We start from the raw sequence: 19,213 nt of genomic DNA, 5'->3' as shown, positions 1-19,213 counted from the left end.
TACATCATCTAACCACACCACATATTGTCCCAGTCTCCAATATGGAATCAGTGAAGGCACTCTAAGAGCCTAGGAATACTATCAGGAGCCTTCTCTCCATGCCTCCATGATCCATGGCACCCATTTGAAAGAGGAAGGCCTCCCAAGACTATTAGTGTCTATCTACAATCCACTCAGCTTTTCCATCCATCCTCATAGCCAAGGTTGTCACGTTTGATGGTGTCCAATTGGTACCATCCGATACTAGAACGGTACTAATCGGACTAATAAAACTTGGACCTACGTCCGATGCTGTCTGATGAAAAAATTTGCACATATAACTTTAATGCCTATACTTCACGTTGGGACTCAAAATAATACACTTCAGGCATTTAGAGACTTTATACCAAGAGTTTACATATTATGAGCTTGAGGATAGAGAGGATGGCCGATGGAGAGCTTGAAAGTGGAGGTATAATGGAAATATGGCCAAGGAGAGCTTAAGGGAGTGGGGTTAGAGAGCTTGAGGAGAGAGAGTTTGAGAATAGAGAGCTTGAAATTTGAATTTGAACATACAGAGGGAAAGAGAGGGAGAGAGTATCTGCTGGAAGGCAGAGAGAGAGATTGGGGCTATGTACAAGTGTATTGTGGAGAGGAAGCCTAAAGAACACCTATAATTTACCCCAAGAGTGATCCCAAATGGTCACAAACAGGCACTTTGAAACAGTCGAAATGTTTCCATCAGATGCCATCGGACATAATCACACGTGTCGTACTGGACAAGATGGATCGGACGAGTTGACCCGTCTATCAAATGTGGACAACTAGGCTTGTAGTCTCCATCCGGTTCCTTGCTCAAGCCGCATCCATCTCCTCTAGTTTAGCATATCCCCCTTTTGCAGGTGCCAAAATCACCAGAGCAAAGCTCGACACCATCATCCGGTCAAAGCCCACACCACAATCACATGGAGCTAGTGCATCGCACGAGATTGAAGCCGGTCCCCCACCACCACCAAGAGGCTCCAGTACACCCCCCCATACACACGTGGTTGATGCCTGCTCGCCGATTCACTTTGCTCCATACACAAAGTTGACACTAAGGGACAGAGTGACAACCCTTGAGGAATTTTCTTTGGCTTGCAAATTGGTTGTAGATCGGCCACTTGTTCGCATTCTCAAGGACTCCATCCAACTGGGTCTTACCTGCAGTCCCGCCAGGTCACATGAGTGGCACCCTTGGGGAAGGGGTGCTTCAAGCTCAAGTTAAGCTCACCTGAGCAAATGGAGGCAACACTTGTTACCAGCCCGCTTGATGTTAAATCATCAGTAGCATACTAATATAGATGGAAGGGTCAAGACTACTCATCGCTCAGAGATGGCACTACCATCACCATCTCTTTTCCTGGCCTCAATGAGTACTTCACACCATACCTCTCCAAGATTGGTAGTGCATTCGGCCAATGTCATACAAAGAGAGAGCACCTTTGCTAATGCAGTACCAAAAAGCCCACACAGATAGCCATCAGCTCGCGCTATTGTTCCCACAAAGTCCTTACATTCCCTTCCTCAAACCATCAAGAGTCCCTCTGTCTGGAGCTTTTCTAACACAACTTGTCACATAACACTTCCGAGCCAATGCTTCCATTGTAGCATGATTGAACATCTTGTAGCAAGGTGCCCCAAGGCTCACCAGCACCAAACCTCCTCCAAAGATGAGGGAGGCAGTAGACCCAAGACACGGAGGAGAAGCCATGCAGAGTGCCAAAGATGGCGCAATGCTAGACAGAGGAAGAGACAACACAAGCAAGAGCACCCATACAAGGCACAGAGGCAGGAGCAGAGAGTCTAAGAGCTGAGACATGCAGAGGGATAGTGGAGAGTGGTCAGGGACCTTAGACCACCAGGCAAACAGTACCACCCCAGCCTCCTATGGCTTCCAAAAACACTCCCCTAATTATCCAAGAGCTAGAGATTCCACAACATATTACAACATCGCCACAAATAGATGTTACAAAGCCCATAGGCGCAATGATACCAGCAATGACTCAAGATGCAGCAAGCTATAGACATACCATTATCTCCTAGACTTTTACGTCACCAAGTGGCAATCCCAGAGTTGATCCTATCTGAAGTACCTAACACCCAACAAGGTGAAGGTAAGAAGACACAGGAGAGCGAGCAGGAGGTAGAGGACTAAAATGTATACTCCAAGGACTTCCCCCCACTCCAACCTACAGCAAAGATAGCAGAGAGGACACATGAGAGGGTGTATGCTAGGAGACAACAGAGACAAGAGTGGGCAGCATAGCCACGCCAGTCCAAAAAGGCTAAGATGTACTCCATGAGGATACTCGCATGGAACGTACAAGACTTTGGAGGACAACACTTCAAGTAAGGACGGAGCCTCATAAGGCAAGATGTACACAAAGCATTAGTAGGAGGAGCAGTTGATTTTCTTATGTTGCAAGAGCACATAGTGACAAGAAACGGTCGGAACGGCCCCCCGGCACGTGGAATCGCCGTCCCCGGCATATATCCATCATGGACTACGTTTTCAATTGATGGAACGTTCCCTGTCCCATTTCAGATAGAGAATGCCACGTGGCACAACTTACCTGCGGCCGGCCGCCCACTTTATCCCCCTTGGACGATCTGCAACCGCGTCCTGCTCCCGCTCCAGATCGCCTGCGCCCGGTTCGCCTACTCCCGCCTGCGCCTAGTTCGCCTACGTCCTACTCCCAGCCGCTTTCTTTCTCTTCCTTCTTCTTCTTTCTTCTCTTCCTTCTCTTCCTTCTTCTTCTTTCTCCTCCCACCTCCAACCTCTTCCTTCTTCTTCTTTCTCTTCTTTCTCTTCCTCTTCCTTCTCTTCCTTCTCTTCTTCCTTCTACCTTCTCTTCACCTCTCCCTTCTCTTCTTCCTTCTTCCTTGAACCTTCTCCCTTCTCTTCCTTCTTCTCCTCTTCTCTTGAGTCTTCCTTCTAAGTTCTTCTCCAAGTTCCAAGTTCTCCTCTTTTCTTCTTCTTCTTCTCCCTTCTCTCCTTTTCCCTTCTCTCTCGACTCTTGAGTGATTCTTGACTCTTGAGCCTTCTCCCTTCTCTCGAGCCTTCAATTTTTCATTGTCTCTATTCTTGAGCCTTCAATTTTCAGCCTGAAATCATAAATGGCTTCGTCTTCCTGTCCCGCTCGTTGGGTTGGTAGTCGAGGAAGAAGGTCCGATGATTGGTCATGGTGGGAAAAAGTAAATGATGACCGGCCTTTAAGTGGTGGAGGATCTCGACCATGGACTTGCAAGCTTTGCCCATACAAGCGAACTAGTGGAGCAAACAAGGTAATCCATTGAGCCGAGCATTTGTATTTCAAATTTTTATTGATTTTAATTTTTCAAAGTTACTAAAATATTAGAATATGGAATACCCATTGCCCCTTGTTCCATTTTAATATTTATGCATAATCAGGTCCCAGCTCATCTCCTACATGAGCCAAATTCAGAGATACAGTTTTGTCTAAATGTGACCTTGGAGAAGTAAAGGGAGCTTCGTGACCATGTAGCAGGTCAATAAGCTTATCTTGCATCTAGACCACGACGTGTTGCAGTTGACCCTGCAACTTTTGTGACACCATCCCCATCAGATGTATCTAGAGCATGGTCAGTATCAAGAAGTGCTACCTCCACACCTACTGCAGGCATTGCATCAGCCATGGCATCAACAGCGCCACATGTTGCAAGTAGACAAAGCACACTTGATGCTAGTTGAGATCCCAAGAAGAAGGAAGAGGTGGATACATCAGTGGCACGCTTTTTTAATCATGACCACATTCAATTTCGTGCAGCCAGGTCAGAGTATTTTAAATTGATGTGCAAGAAGATTGGTGAGTATGGCCCTTCGTATGTACCTCCATCATCAGAGACCTTACGCACCACTTTGCTTGACAAGGAAAAGCGCCTTGTTGAGCAAGCAGCAGTGACTAGAAAGAGCATGTGGGCTAAAAATGGAGTTTCCTTGATTACTGATGGTTCAAGTGATACACGCAAGCGATCCATTCATGGTATGGTTGCTTATTCTCGTGGGGAAATGTATTTCATATCTTCACATTATGCATCAGGGATAGGAAAGTCAAGAGATGTACTTGCAGCAGAGTGGGTTACAGGTGTTGAGCTTATTGGCCCAGAGCATGTTGTGGGATTTGTTGCAGATGGAGAGTCCACAAATAGAGCAACACGTGCTATTATTCAGGGACAGTATCCGCATATCACAGTTTCATATTGTATAGCTCATTGCTTGAACAATCTACTAAAGGATATTGGTAACCTGTCATGGATTGCACCTATCATAGAGCAAGGAGGTCAAATGGTTAGCTTTGTTTTGAATCACCAGTTTCTTCGCCATCACTTCTCTTTGCGGTCGAAGAAGACACTTTTAAAATACTCTAATACCAAATTTGCCTTTAATTTCTTGATGCTATGCAGGTTAAGAGAATGCAGTGGTGCCTTGAGGCAATTATTTCTTAGTGATGAGTTTACCTCATCAACATTGCCAGATACTCCTACAGGTGTCTTATGCTTGGAGAAAGCAAATAACTCCACTTTTTGGGATGATGTAAAGCGGATAGATGTTGTGGTATCACCTATTGTACATTTATTGAGGGTTATGGATGCTATGCAACCTTGCATTCGCAAGATATATGAGGCTATGGATAGACTGAATGAAAAGTTGCAGGAGTTGGCACCAAATGATGAGGCGTATGAGGAGATACACCATTTAGTTGTTACGAGATGGAACTCCTATAGCTCACCCATGCATGCAGTATGCAGTTGCATTTGTTGTGGATCCTGATTTCTAGGGCAAGGGTCAGGAGAATGACACTGAGGTTATGGATGCATGGAGACTTATACTGTCTCGTCTAGTGCCTGATCATGGCACTAGACGAAAGATCACAGATCAACTTTCATGTTATAGGACCTTTCGCGGTTCTTTTGGTTGTGGGGATGCACAGGAGAATCGCTGTAAGATTGGGGCAGCTTTGTGGTGGGAGGACTATGGTTCGGATGGTCCTGAGTTGCAGTAACTAGCCATCCGTATTTTGAGTCAGTCAGTTAGCTCCTCTTATTTGGAGCAATTGTGGAGTACATACACTCACATTGCTTCAAAGAAGAGGAACCGTCTTGGTGTGGAGAGAGCCAACGATCTAGTATTCGTTAGTGCTAATTTGAGAATGTTATGTAACAGTATGACAGCAAAGCCCAATCCATTCACAGAGTGGGAGATGCAGCAAGAAGAGGAGACACATGCTGATGTTGAGGGAGATTCAGCAATTCATTGTACACATGATGATGAGGCTGGCAGTTCAGGAGTGGTTAGAGCAGCCTCAAATCATAATCATGATCTTTGATTTAGTTTACTTATCACGGGTCTCATTATACATGACACATTTACATTATATATGATATTATGATCATTGGTGACAGTGTGACACTTGGGCTGTTGACAGTTGTGCCATGCCGATATTATATTTGTACTTGAGTCTTGCACCCTTGCAGTTGCCCTTTGGGCTATTTTGGCATGCCGCATTTTGCTTCAGTCTAGAGATTAGACTTTATATTTGTAGCCTTTTTTGGGGCAATGAGCATGTTCTTTCAAAGATTAGACTTCAATTTCATATTTGTAATCTTTTAAGTTTTTTGGCAATGGTACCATAGGCATGTTCTTTTAGCTTAGACTTGAAAGTTTAGTTCATTGTTCATTGTTTTATCATTTTTGGCATATGTATTATGGATTTTATTATTTATAATTGAATAGCTTACCTCTTGAGCCTTGTAAGTTGCAATTCAATTTCTAATGAGTAGTTTTAGAATAATGCATGATATCTTAAAGTTAAAACTTAAAATGATTTGTCCTTGTGGATTATATACCTTGGTTTTAAGTTTTAACACTCCAGAGTCCACATGGATTATGAGTGAAATATTAAATTTTTTTCATGAATTTTAATTTTTTAAATGTCGTTCCCGTTCCCACGTCCCCGTTCCCTAGGTTTGGCGTTCCCATTCCCGTCCCCGTTCCCTGTTCTTGTTCCCCGTTTCATGTTTCTATGCACAAGAACCACCTCTTAGTACAAAGGATATCCCATTGCTACGGGAAGCTATTGCCACGCCAGAGTCACACTTATTAGGTAGCAGTTGTGGAAGGTGCAGGGATACAAGCTAGAGTTTGCATGTGTTGGGAAGTAGAGGACACAGTCTGCACAAGACTCGGGTATTGGGATTCCAAGGAGAACTGTGGGCCTCAATGAGAGTGGAGGAGTTATTTATTGGTCTGTCTGTCATTTATGACCCGAATGGCCAATGAGATAGAAGACAACTTTGGACTACCCGTACTCAATCCCTACCACACGTGAATCATTGGATAGTAGGGGGCCACTTTAATATGGTCAAGGATTTTGAGGACAGGAGAGGAAGATACACAGAAACTATTAGAGGAGGAGAGTAAGCTACCTAGGAGGAGTTACTATTTCAGATTAGAGGCCACGACCCATGGTTTATAGCAGAGTTTGGTAGGCCCACAGGATCGCTCCAATTCTCAAGGAGAGATAGGGCAGTAGGAGCCAGGGCTTTCTCTAGGATTGACCAATCTTATGTGGAAAATTGGGCTTCTAACAGGGGCGGCCTAATGGGTATCATGCCTAGCATGAGTGGAGGCTCTTGAGGAAAATAGAGAAAGATACATGGAAACTATTCGAGGAGGAGAGTGTGTTTCCTAGGAGGAGTTACTACTTCAGATTAGAGGCCAAGACCCATGGTTCACAGCAGAGTTTGGCAAGTCCATAGGATCACTCCGGCTCTCTTGGAGAGATAAGGCAATGGGAGCCAGGACTCTCTCTAGGATTGATCGATTTTATGTGGACGATTGGGCCTTGACAGGGGCATCCTAATGGGTATCATACCTAGCACAACCCTCTTGGACCACTCACCTATTCAGCTCCTCTTTGAGAGAGTCGGAGGATCTCACTCTAGTGAGCGCACTTGAAGTATGAGGACAATCTTAGAAAGTCAATCACACAAATATGGAGATCTAGACCCTTCTTAGTTGGACGAGCAGCTAGTCACTTAGATGAGAGCTTATAGGAGATCAGTCCCTTCTTTAGAGAAAAGGCCACAAGGAGAAGAGAGGCCCTTTTAGAGAAGCTTCATTGTGGACTCAGTCTGGTGACATGGTTAACAGAGATTTTTTCAATACAAGTCCAAAACACTCTAGATAGGGGGTTAGGAGACTCAAGAGAGTAAATGGATACATTGCACAGGGCCCTTTGGAGGCAAGACAGGTGGCTATACAATACTACACAGCTTTACTTAGGTCCACTACTAAGCTGCTAGGCTATGAGAGGACAGAGAGACAGTATAGCAAAGCTCAAAAAAGGTGATTATAGACATGATGAGCACGTACTTGATGGCCCATTTTACAAAGGAGGAAGTGCAGAAGGCAATTTTGGGACTATCCTCAGGCTAGTGTCCAAGAGGAGACGGATTGGATAAGTTCTTTTTGCGCTAGTGAAACCTCATCAGTGTAGGTCTCATCTCAACTTTCTAGGAAATCATGCCATCAAGGGTCATGCCAGAGAGACTTTCCAAGGGATTGATTCACCTCATTTCCAAAGGAAGTGGAGACAAACTGGAAATCACACAATGGAGACTGATCACTTTGCTTGGAACTACCTCTAAGGTCCTTGCAAAGGTGATCAATCTCAAATTAGCCCCATCGATGCCAAATATCATCCACCCCACATAGATACATTTTGTCCAGGAGTGCAGCATCTTGGACATCTTCACTTTCTAGGAGTCCACAGCTATGGCTCAATCTAGGAACCAGGACCTTATCGTGCTACTTCTCGACTTTGAGAAGGCATATGACTATGCTAGAGTGTACGATGCTGAGGATGGGATTTCCGAAGTAGTGGGTCAAGGGAATAGCAGCTCTTTACTCCTCAGCTCATAGACAGGTTATGACCAATGGGGCACCAGGAGACAAATTCAGCATTCAACAACCAATTGGACAAGGCTGCCCACCAATCCCCCTTCTTGTTCTTATTTGTAGCAAAAGCCATGAGCTCCTTCTTGAGAGACAAATCTACACACATCAAAGGCATCAGGTTACCCATCCTTGAGTTTGAGGAGCTTCTAGATGTGGAGTTTGCAAACAACATAACAGTCTATCTAGACGGGGATGAGAGTAACTTTAGGGCCTTTGTATTGACCACTGAGTTATTTTGCAGAGCAGCAGGTGCCTTAATTAATTGGCACAAGTACAATGGATTTTGGGTATGTGACACTAGGCAACCATAGTGGTGACCGCATGAGGATTTCACGTGGATTCCCCATGGAACCATAGTGACATAGCTTGGATGCCATGTGGGGACTGACATTACCTCAAAACAACAGCTAGCACCTCTCATCTTGAGCATAAGACAGAAGCTTCTTTATTAGAGCTCTGCGAGACTCGCACTAGCAAGGATAGTAGTGGTTGCCAACCAGGTCCTTCTTGCGACTATGTGGTACATCACTTCTTGTTGGGTATTCTCCATGTCATGCATCGGCCAGGTGAAGCGCCCTATCAAGAACTTCATTTGGTCTGGAGGAGATGGGAGCCCTACCACAGCGAAGGTTGCTTGGGATGTCATCATACAGCCTAGTCCAAGGGAGGGTTGGGCATCATAGATCCAGATAGCCAAAGCAAAGCCTTGATGGCTAAGCTCATTGTTAGGGGTGTGCTTCCAAGTGAAGAGACTTGGAAGAAACTTCTGATAGGCAGGCTAGATGCTATGTCACCTGCACACAGAGGACCATGGCAGCCTAGCATCCACTAGATTTTTCAAGAGATCAAGACTAGGGACTTAGGGAGGAGCTTTGAGGTCAAATTTGCAACTTGTATTATCAGAGCCTGGAGATTTATACTACCAAGGCTTCACCACCTACTCCCATGACAGCTGAAGAAAAGAGAAGGCAGCCTCTTCTCTTTAATCACCTTTTGAGATTAGACCTCGACCACACTCTTGAATAGAGGACATACTTATCATGGGAGAGATTCTTTTTACACGTTGTTTCAGTGGGAGATTGGTTTGCACTCTAGAAGCTTCTGCATGAAGCTCAGAGACAAGCACTTTAGGAGCTCACAGGAGCAAGAGTTGTGATTGAGTTTGTGATGGAGGGAGTTCCACCAGATTGGTGGACAGATACAAACACCTCTCAGACTTGAATTAGTCTCTTCTCCAAAGTGGACATTCTTCTAGCAGTTTTTGTGACTAGCAAATATTGGATATTTATTTTTATGGTTGAGGAGGATGGCTGCCTCCAACGAGAGGACCTCGACCAGACAGCATTCATTGGATGCTCCAGACAGAGGATCATGGTAGTGGCTCACTTCGAGAGGAAGTGACACATCAACCCAGACCCAGCCACCTGCTTGGTTGATGGATGGAGATATTGGGCTTACCAAAGGAGACCTCTACAGAGATTACAGTGGGACTCAGGAGAGTGGGTGTGGAGGGATCCGTTCCTTGATAGACCTTGTGATGTGCCCTTCTTTGGCTACACTACCAGGCTAGGGAGGAGAATACGAATGAGTAAGATCAGCCAGCAGTCTCCCCCCATTACCACAGAGAGGGAATCACAAAGGAGTTCCTATGTGACTTTTGGAGGAGGCTACATGATAGCTTCAGGCCTAGGAAGATATCTCTCTTCCTATGGCTTGTAGCTCATAGGAGCCCAGTAGTTAGCACGTGGCTTAGATATAGCAAGGACCTAGTAGCATGCGCGAGATGCAGTGACCTAGCGGAGACACAGAGACATTGCCTATGGAACTACCCTAGATCCCATGAGGTTTGGAGAGAGCCCTCTGGATAGTATTTCACAGCACAGCAGAGACCATGGTGGCTACTTGGGGGGCTATAGTATGGGTCATAGATAGAGGCCCAGGATGCAGCTATGAGGATGTTCAAGGAAGCCACTCTTTTCTTACCATTGGATAGCATCTGCACACAATTCTCACTCCAGATTACTCACAGGCACAGTGGACTCACGGACTACCACATATGGGAGTTGATTCCCAGCATGATGACCGGGTATATTTGGACTGCAAGATGCAGCCATGTTATTGACCTTCTAGATGTATCCATAGCAGAGACTCTATCAAGGATCTAGACGGAGATCATTCGCCTTCTTCGTGAGAGATGGGAGAGGATGCGGGGCAGCTCTAAGAGGATGAGGAAGAGAAGAGCGGATTTTCTCCAAACATGGGATTCAGGCGCTTTCTTCCATACTGTCCCTCACATGTAACCATAGCAGAGACTCTATCAAGGATCTAGACGGAGATCATTCGCCTTCTTTGTGAGAGATGGGAGAGGATGCAGGGCAGCTCTAAGAGGATGAGGAAGAGAAGAGAGGCTTTTCTCCAAACATGGGATTCAAGCGCTTTCTTCCATACTGTCCCTCAAATGGTTTGGCATTACAACCCACCAGATTGCTTGTTCACACAACCATTGTATTTGTGGTGTACTCAATTACTCTTCACAGAGTTCTTTGTACTTTGTATTTTACCTCAGGTTATTTGGCGAGGTGTTATTAATAGAAATTTCTTTTCCTGGAAAAAAGAAATGTAATCTTTTTTGAACTTAGATATAGACACTGTATTTAGACAGGATGCATTTCTCAACACCTTTTGAAGCACAGCTCAGGTGAATATGCTGATGCCTATTGCCCTGCACTATGCCATATCATCTTCACAACTTTACAGGATATATGTGATGAAGATAGACACATTTTTGCTTAAAGACCAAACAAATTCCTGAATCTCAAATGATATGTGAGAGCATCTACATCTCAGCTTGCAAGTCTAGCAAAAACTACAATAAATACATAGAAGCAAAAGATTCAAATCCCTAAAGCTTCTGTCCGATATAGATCTTCCATATAAAACAAGACTTACTTTGTGTTTTAAGTTGCTTCCAATCAGCAGTAAAGTCCCATTCATCTCAAGACTAGTAATTACCACCTGCAGGTCAAGCAGCCGTAAGTACCGAGAATGAAAGTAGAGTGGACACTGCAAATTAGCAAAGGCTTAATTACAGCAATTATTCTGGTCAATAAAGCCCCGAGAAAACTAACTCTCATCAAATGGAAGATTCTCTGCATAAATGGGAGTTAGAAGCTTCATTGCAGTGTATATCTCAAATGCACAAGAGCAAATTAAGCACCTTACAGTAGAATTCAGCTTGCCTTACATTAGTGGAAATATGAAAGACAGTTTTTGTCAACTTATTCAGATGTTTTTACACACTTGTCGTACATCATAGTACCATGGTTGTCAGGTACGAAAAGTATGATACAGTATGGTACAATAAAATACCATACTAAATGGTACCTTAAATTTTTATAAGGTACCGTACAATATTAGTATGAAAAAAATCAACTTAATTATTTTGGACTACAAACGTTGGAACATATGTTTAAAGACAAAACAGCAAGGCCATTAGAGTATATGAGATGAACACATGAGGGTAACAAGCCAACACCTCTATGGCCTGCCGCATGCGCAACATGAGCTACAACTTACAAGTAGATAGATGGGAGTGGATGCATCATGCACAAATAGTCATACAAAAAAGAAAAGTGTAGGATGGATGGAGAAAGAGGCCTAGGATGAGCCATTACTATCATCAACATCATCAATGTAATTCACGGACTGCATGAGATTGCTCATCAAGAGGATCTGAAGATGACTCCTTGGAGATGGATGGTGAGAGACTCTGGAGCATGAGAGAGAGAGAGAGAGAGAGAGAGAGATGGCGCCCTGTTGCCTGCGTGCCCCGTCGCGCCGTCTGACTGCCCGACGCCTGACTGCCCGTCGCGCCCTGTCACCTGACTGCCCGTCGCGCCCCGTCGTCGTCTGACTGCCGTCGCGTCCTGTCGTCTGCGAGCCTGTCGCCTGAGCGGCCTGTTCTCTGCGCGCCCAGTCGCCTGCCTGCCCCGACGCCTGCACGCCCCCTCGTCCACGAGCCAGGGTGCCCCGTCGCCACGTCGCCCAGTCCTGTCCCTGCCCTCGCCCTCGCCCGTCAATCGTCTGTCCTGGGCGCGGGGACCCCTGCCGTCGCCCTTCAGTCACATAGGCCCACGTCTCTTACGTCTCAGCCCTGCGCATCGCCCTGTTTCGTTCCGCCTTGTCTACTGCCTGTCCCGCTGAAACGTCTGCAGCCGCCCCTTCAACTTCGCCTGTGCTGCTGTTCGAGGCTCTGCCTGCGTGTGCTCCTCCTTTCGTGCAGAGGCGCCCAGCTCCTATAAAACGCTAAACCTGACCATCGTCAGAGAGGCAATGTACGGGATAGCGAACAAGCCAACACCTCTATGGCCTGCCGCATGCGCAACATGAGCTACAACTTACAAGTAGATAGATGGGAGTGGATGCATCATGCACAAATAGTCATACAAAAAAGAAAAGTGTAGGATGGATGGAGAAAGAGGCCTAGGATGAGCCATTACTATCATCAACATCATCAATGTAATTCACGGACTGCATGAGATTGCTCATCAAGAGGATCTGAAGATGACTCCTTGGAGATGGATGGTGAGAGACTCTGGAGCATGAGAGAGAGAGAGAGAGAGAGAGAGATGGCGCCCTGTTGCCTGCGTGCCCCGTCGCGCCGTCTGACTGCCCGACGCCTGACTGCCCGTCGCGCCCTGTCACCTGACTGCCCGTCGCGCCCCGTCGTCGTCTGACTGCCGTCGCGTCCTGTCGTCTGCGAGCCTGTCGCCTGAGCGGCCCGTTCTCTGCGCGCCCAGTCGCCTGCCTGCCCCGACGCCTGCACGCCCCCTCGTCCACGAGCCAGGGTGCCCCGTCGCCACGTCGCCCAGTCCTGTCCCTGCCCTCGCCCTCGCCCATCAATCGTCTGTCCTGGGCGCGGGGACCCCTGCCGTCGCCCTTCAGTCACATAGGCCCACGTCTCTTACGTCTCAGCCCTGCGCATCGCCCTGTTTCGTTCCGCCTTGTCTACTGCCTGTTCCGCTGAAACGTCTGCAGCCGCCCCTTCAACTTCGCCTGTGCTGCTGTTCGAGGCTCCGCCTGCGTGTGCTCCTCCTTTCGTGCAGAGGCGCCCAGCTCCTATAAAACGCTAAACCTGACCATCGTCAGAGAGGCAGTGTACGGGATAGCGTGCCCCCTGCTCTGTACACAGAGAGAGAGAGAGAGAGGGAGAGAGAGAGAGAGAGAGAGAGAGCGGTCCGAGATGGCGATGGAGCCCCCGTCCCCGTCGCCTGAGCCCCCGTCGTTGACCTGCGTCCCTGTCGTCCGTGCTCTCGTCGCCTGAGCCTCTCGGCCCCCGTCGCCTGGGCCCCCGTCGTTTTGGTCTGCGTTCCCGTCGTCCGTGCCCTCGTCGCCTGAGCTCCTCAGCCCGCGTCGCCTGGGCCCCTGTCGTCCGTCAGAGGCTCCGTCGTCTGCGCCTCCATCGCCTGAGCTCCCGTCCTCTGCCCCCGTTCCGTCAGTTGCTGTCGACAGCTGCTCGTCTGAGACCGCAGTTGTCCTGTCCGCCCCCTGCCCTACGCCTGCTGCCCGCGGGTGCCTGCCCTCTGCATCTTGCGGTGCCGTGACACGGAAAGGGAACCCTAATCTGGCAGCACGTGACTGCAACCCTGCTCGCCTCCGAGATCTGATCTGCTCTTGTACAAAGAGAGAGAGTGAGAGAGGGAGAGAGAGAGAGAAGAGAGAGAGAGAGAGAGAGCCCTCCGGGACTTGCACAGCGCGAAAAAGAGAGAGAGTGTGGGAGCGAGCGAAAGCGAGAAGACAGCAGTATGGCTGGCCTGGATATGGATTTTCTCGACCGGACGGTGGCAGCCCTTGGCCCTGATTCCGATACAGAGGAGCCGGAGGATATGGTGCCATGCACGGAGGAGCCGCCTCCGGGTTCTGAATTGCCGCCTGCAGGCAAACGCTCCAAGCACACTTCAGACGAGCCAATGGGTCCTCAGGACCGTTCCTATGCGCAGGTTGCCTCTGAGCCTGTGGATTCGCAGGAAATTGACTGGGAACATCTGCTGGACTTTGCCAATACTCTGCTTGGCGATTATGTCCAGCATAACAATGATACTTTCTCTGCTGCGGCTGCGGATGATGTGCTGGAAGCCACGGTGGACCCAAAATCAGTCTTGCGGTCCTTCTCGGTGTTTTACGACCGTGCAGTTATACTTTTTTTCACCGGCAGGATCCCAGTGCTCTCACATATTCGCCAATGGATGCACCATTTACTGCAAGGGGAATGTGTTGAGGAGATATTCCTTGGACCTCGCGGTTTTTATGAGGTGCTGTTGAAATCGGAATCGCATCGAGCTGAGCTCCTGTCCAAGTTGCCACTATTCTTTGATCGCCGCTTAGTCCATGTGGTACCATGGCGCCCTATGGCTGACTTCCAGCGTCTGCTTCAACGAGAATGCCCGGTGTTGGTGGAAGTGGAAAACTGTCCAGCGGTATACTGGCCATTGTTGAAGGATGCGATGGCGGTTGTGGGCACAGTGCTGGTTCCCCCGAGCCTCAGGGCCATGAACCGAAATCGTTTATGCATGCTATGGGATACGGCCAGGAAAAGGCCTGCGTGGCTTCGCCTCAATTGTTCAGGCATGCATCCTTTGCATTTTCGCCTGAAATGGGGCAATTTTGCCGGACACTGCTTTTCATGTGGTAAACTAGGGCATTTTGTGGCCGAATGCCCGGAACGGCAACCGTCTTCTGAGGAGGCGCAGGTTGTGCAGCCCAAGGATGACATGGTGCTCGATGCCCCGGCACAGGAGACCCTTCAGCCACCTACTGTCATGGATAAAGGCAAACAACAGGTCCGGGGTTTGGATTCTCCTAACACTGACTGGATTGAGGCACGACAAAAAAAAGGTAAACAGTTGGACGCAGGCCTAGCAGATGCTGGGCCTAATGCTTCTCTGGATTCTGTGCGCACGTACACGCGCAGGAAAGACATGGTCACCTCACAGCAGGATGCGCGTACTATGGCCCCGTCCGCCCCCCGTTATCCGTCTTCAAGGAAAGGCTATTCAGCAGGCCCCAAGGGCCCACCTGCTAAGCTGGCATTTGATGCAAAAGGTAATGTGATTACACCTTGGGATAGGCGTTATTCCCGCCCTACTCCCAAGGCAGTGGATTTCCCTTCTACCTCTAAAGCAGGTCGCCTGAATTCGTTTGCAGTATTGGCTGATTTTCTGGATGAGGGTGTCCTGGATGCCCTCGCGGAAAAGGTGCAATCGAGGCAACAGGCGCCTCGTTCCTGACTTCCTTTTTTGAAAATATATGAAGATTGCCACGTGGAATGTGCGAGGCATTTGCTCTCGCCATAAGCAACATACCATGTGGTCTGTCTTGCATGAGAACCAGTGGGATGTATTGTGTGCAGTGGAGCACAAAAGTCATGGTGAGGCAGGAAAAGTTGTGGATTGCCATGGATTCCGTCTGTTTTATGCAGGGACACCTGCTAAGCACTACTCGGGCGTGCTGATGATTGTCCATGAGAAATACCAGCCTGTTCTTGTTAAAAACGATGTGCACGGCCGATTTCTGGTGATCGAAGTCTTATTTGAAGGAGAGATTTTATGGTTGCTGGGGCTCTATGCTCCGAATGATCCCGCATCCCGACGGGATCTATGGTCGACTTTGCAAGGCTCCATGGCACTTGGTCGCAGGGGATTTTTGATGGGAGATTTCAATATGTGTATTGACTCTTCTCAGTCCACCTCAGGGCATTCAGTCATGGATATGCCAGAAAGCCGGGTGTGGAACTCCTTTGCTTTGCACGTACTTAAGCAAGATCTTTGGTCGTGGCTTCACCCTTCTGTTTCAGGTTTCACTTTTCATTCTGCACAATATGCGACCACCTGGTCGCGACTGGACAGAATGTATATCATGCAGGGGGATGATTTTCTTCCCGAGATGCTGGAGATGAAGGTCTTGCAGCAATATGCGTTGTCAGATCATTTCCCCCTCCAGCTTGAGATGCGGGCACAACCCATTGCACCTTTTAGACAATTGCTGAATAAGCTCCCTTTACGCTTCAATTCCTCTTATTTGAAGCATCCAATTTTTCAGGGTTATATGCAGCAATTGATTGAGAGGTTCTTATTGGACTTCGCCTCTGAGGGCTTGGCTTCGTTCGCACACCTGCTCTCTAATGTGCAGCGGGTTGCTCGGCAGTATGGGATTCATAATGCCTCTCTTTGTCGCCGTCGTCGACATGCAGCAGAGGACTTATTGGCCTTGGTCCGTTCCTTGCTCCTGAGCTCCCCAGATGATGATTTTCTACTGTCCCTGGAGAGGCGTTTGGCCCATCTTATTCAAGTATTTAGCTTGAAATCTTATCAGCAAGCCAAGCTGCAAAACTTGACTGACACATTGCAAGATAGTGTCTGCCAGTCTGATAAGTTCTTTCGCGCCTTGCATGCTTCTTCGGCCCGCGAAAACATGACGCGACTCCAGGATTCGGACGGTCGCATGGTCACTGATCCACAGACCATTATCGATATGTGCAGAAATTATTTTATGGATCTTTTTGGTTCCTCTTCCTTGCCGTCCAACCAGGTTATGCATGCCCGCTCGGTCTTCTATCATCTGGTCCACCAGCAGGTCCCATTTGATATGCAAGCCACTTTGGAGGCGGATATTTGCGAAGAGGAGGTTATGGATGTCTTGTTGCACCTGCCTAAGGATAAAAGTCCTGGTTGGGATGGTCTCACTAATGAATTTTTTGAGCACTCGGCAACGCAGTTGGTAAAGCCTTTGGTGGTCATGTTTCAGCAGGTTTGGGAAACAGGGGTCATGCCTTCTTCATGGAAAGAAGGCCTTATCAAACTGATTCCCAAGGTCCCTTCGCCGTCAAAGCTGCAACACTGGAGACCGATTTCGTTGATGGGCGCGATGTATAAAATCTTTTCCAAAGTACTGGCAAATAGGCTTCACAAGCACCTTCCAGCTATTGTGCACCCTCTCCAGTATGGGTTCATTAAGGGCCGCAACATTTTGCATAATATCTTAAATGTGCAAATGGCTATTGACTATGCGCGGCACTCCAATCAGCAAGTGGTCTTGATTCAATTGGACCTGGAAAAGGCATTTGATTGTGTGGACTGGTCTTTCCTTGCCGATCTTATGTCTGCTATGGGCTTTGGTATCCGGATGTCTCGATTGATTTACACCATCAGTACTGAGGCTTCTTCAAGAGTTATGCTTAATGGTGGGGTTACAGAGCCATTTGTCCTTGCACGCTCGGTCAGACAGGGTTGCCCTTTGAGCCCTCTCTTCTTTGCCCTCGCGACTCACCCGGTCCTTTCAATGTTATCCTCCATGGCGGCTTCTGCCCAGCTGGCAGGGTTATCTCTTCCTTTGGGGCAGCACTTCATTAGCAAATCTTTGGCTGATGACTCCTTTATGATTTTGCAGGCGGACAGGGACAACATTCGCAAGCCATTAGATGTTTGGACGCTCTTTGGTCAAGCCTCTGGTCTTCGCATCAATGCCTTTAAGTCGGCCATTCTCAGTTGCACGGAGCCGGATTTACAGTCGTTAGGCTGGCAGGGCCAGGTGGTTTCCCGTGGCTCCATTGTTAGGCATCTTGGATACCCATTGGGGGTGGATGTACGGCCAAAGGACCTACTGGAGTGGATTTCACAAAAACTGGCCGCGAAGTTTATGTATTGGAACTCGCAAGCCTGGCCGTTCCATGTCCGCCTCAAAGTGGCTCAGACAATTATGCTACCAATGCTGACGTATTTCCTGCCATTACTGCCATGGACGCCCACTACTTTGAAGGCTCTCACCCATCCCATTCGTTTCATGCTATGGAAGAAAGATTCACTACAGGCAGGCATTTCCTGGATTTCATGGTCACATGCATGTACCCCTAAGCGCATGGGTGGTGGAGCTATTTTGGATGCAGAAACTCATATGCTGGCTCTTCGTTGGTCTCTTTTTCGTGCCATGTGTGCGGATCATCACCCGTGGACCATCATAGCCCGTTATTTTCTTGAGGATAGCGGGCTCCGCCAGGGCAATACACGGCTTCGGGCCTCATGGTGGCATGTCCTTAATGCTGACTCTCAATTTTCCAGTCCCTCTTCCTCTTTGTTACAGCACTTGGTCGGATCTTGGAAAGTGGTGCTCCAAAAGACCCGTTGGCATCCTGTAGGGGATCGCTTGCAGACTAATTCTTTCCAGCTGGAATTGTTGGCAGTATCCAGATTACTTTCATGGGAAGATAAACATCAGCTCAGACCAAGATTTAATCGCATGGCCCGTTTGGGTGTGACTTCGATTGCGGATGCTACCCTTGCTACTCGCAATGTCCTCGCATCGTTTCGGACCGCTAGGAGACTTTTCAGGATCCCGCGCGGATACCGTGATTTATGGGAGAAGCTTTCGTCGGAACTTCAGGGTAGGCAACCCTTTCCTGCCCTGGCTATGGATCGCCCTTGGCAGGATTGGGACCTTGCAGGCCGGTTGACTCTGGAAAAGGCCTCTACTAATCAGGTGTATCATCTTCTTATTAAAGATCACCAATGGCTGGGTGTGAAAGCTAATACTGTTTGGGGCCTGCGGAAATCCTTGTCATGGTGGCAAGCAACGCTGATGGAGGGATGGCAGAATAGGGCACCTCTCAAATGCAAGGTCTTTCTGTGGCGGGTAATGATTGGTGGTCTTCCTCTTGCCTCGGCCCTTTCCAAGCGTCGAATCTCGAATGGCAATTGTTTCTTCTGTACCACTACGGCGGAATCGGCCAGACATCGTTTTCTTTCTTGCCCGCTCGCCAAGAATATCTGGTCTCTCTTGTCCCAAATCTGGCGCACAGTGGTGGGGCCCTCACTGACTCCTTTTGATTGGGTTTTTGTGCGCCCAAAGTATCCCACGCCGCCACAGTTACATATGAAGATCTTATTTCCCTTTTTCAGATACTGGGGATGCTGGCACATTTGGACCACCAGAAATGCTTTTCTCTTTGATTCGGCTTCTAATGTACCGCGACATATTGCAAGGCTTAAAGGGCTCTTGCATTGGCAGCTAGATCTCATCAGGCACTCTGACTTGCTCCCTCGGGAGGATTTGCATTCCTGGCATTTGGCAATTGCCTCTGGGTCCTTGCCATGATTGGTGTAGCTTTTCTAGTATACTAGTTTGGGGATTTCCCACACGTTGGCCTACGGCCCTCGTGTC

At 48.1% G+C, this 19,213-nt stretch overlaps 1 protein-coding gene across 2 annotated transcripts in view; it reads right to left on the bottom strand.

Moving 5' to 3' along the window:
* SOS4 (pfkB-like carbohydrate kinase family protein) overlaps positions 1 to 19,213 on the bottom strand; it is a 215,922-nt gene that overhangs the window by 93,461 nt on the left and 103,248 nt on the right. For both annotated transcript variants that reach the window (XR_015691438.1, XM_087682182.1), the window contains exon 8: positions 10,952 to 11,017. Coding sequence is in view for 1 of the 2 variants with exons in the window: in XM_087682182.1 (XP_087538308.1) it covers positions 10,952 to 11,017 (66 nt within the window). In the remaining variant the exon portion in view is untranslated. The remainder of the gene's footprint in view (positions 1 to 10,951; positions 11,018 to 19,213) is intronic.

The sequence above is a fragment of the Lygodium microphyllum genome, chromosome 7, assembly GCF_053477565.2.
Source record: "Lygodium microphyllum isolate KBCC chromosome 7, Lygodium_microphyllum_v1.1.10, whole genome shotgun sequence".
NCBI classification, from domain to species: Eukaryota; Viridiplantae; Streptophyta; class Polypodiopsida; order Schizaeales; family Lygodiaceae; genus Lygodium; species Lygodium microphyllum.
This window is presented reverse-complemented; position numbering and strand designations above follow the sequence as displayed.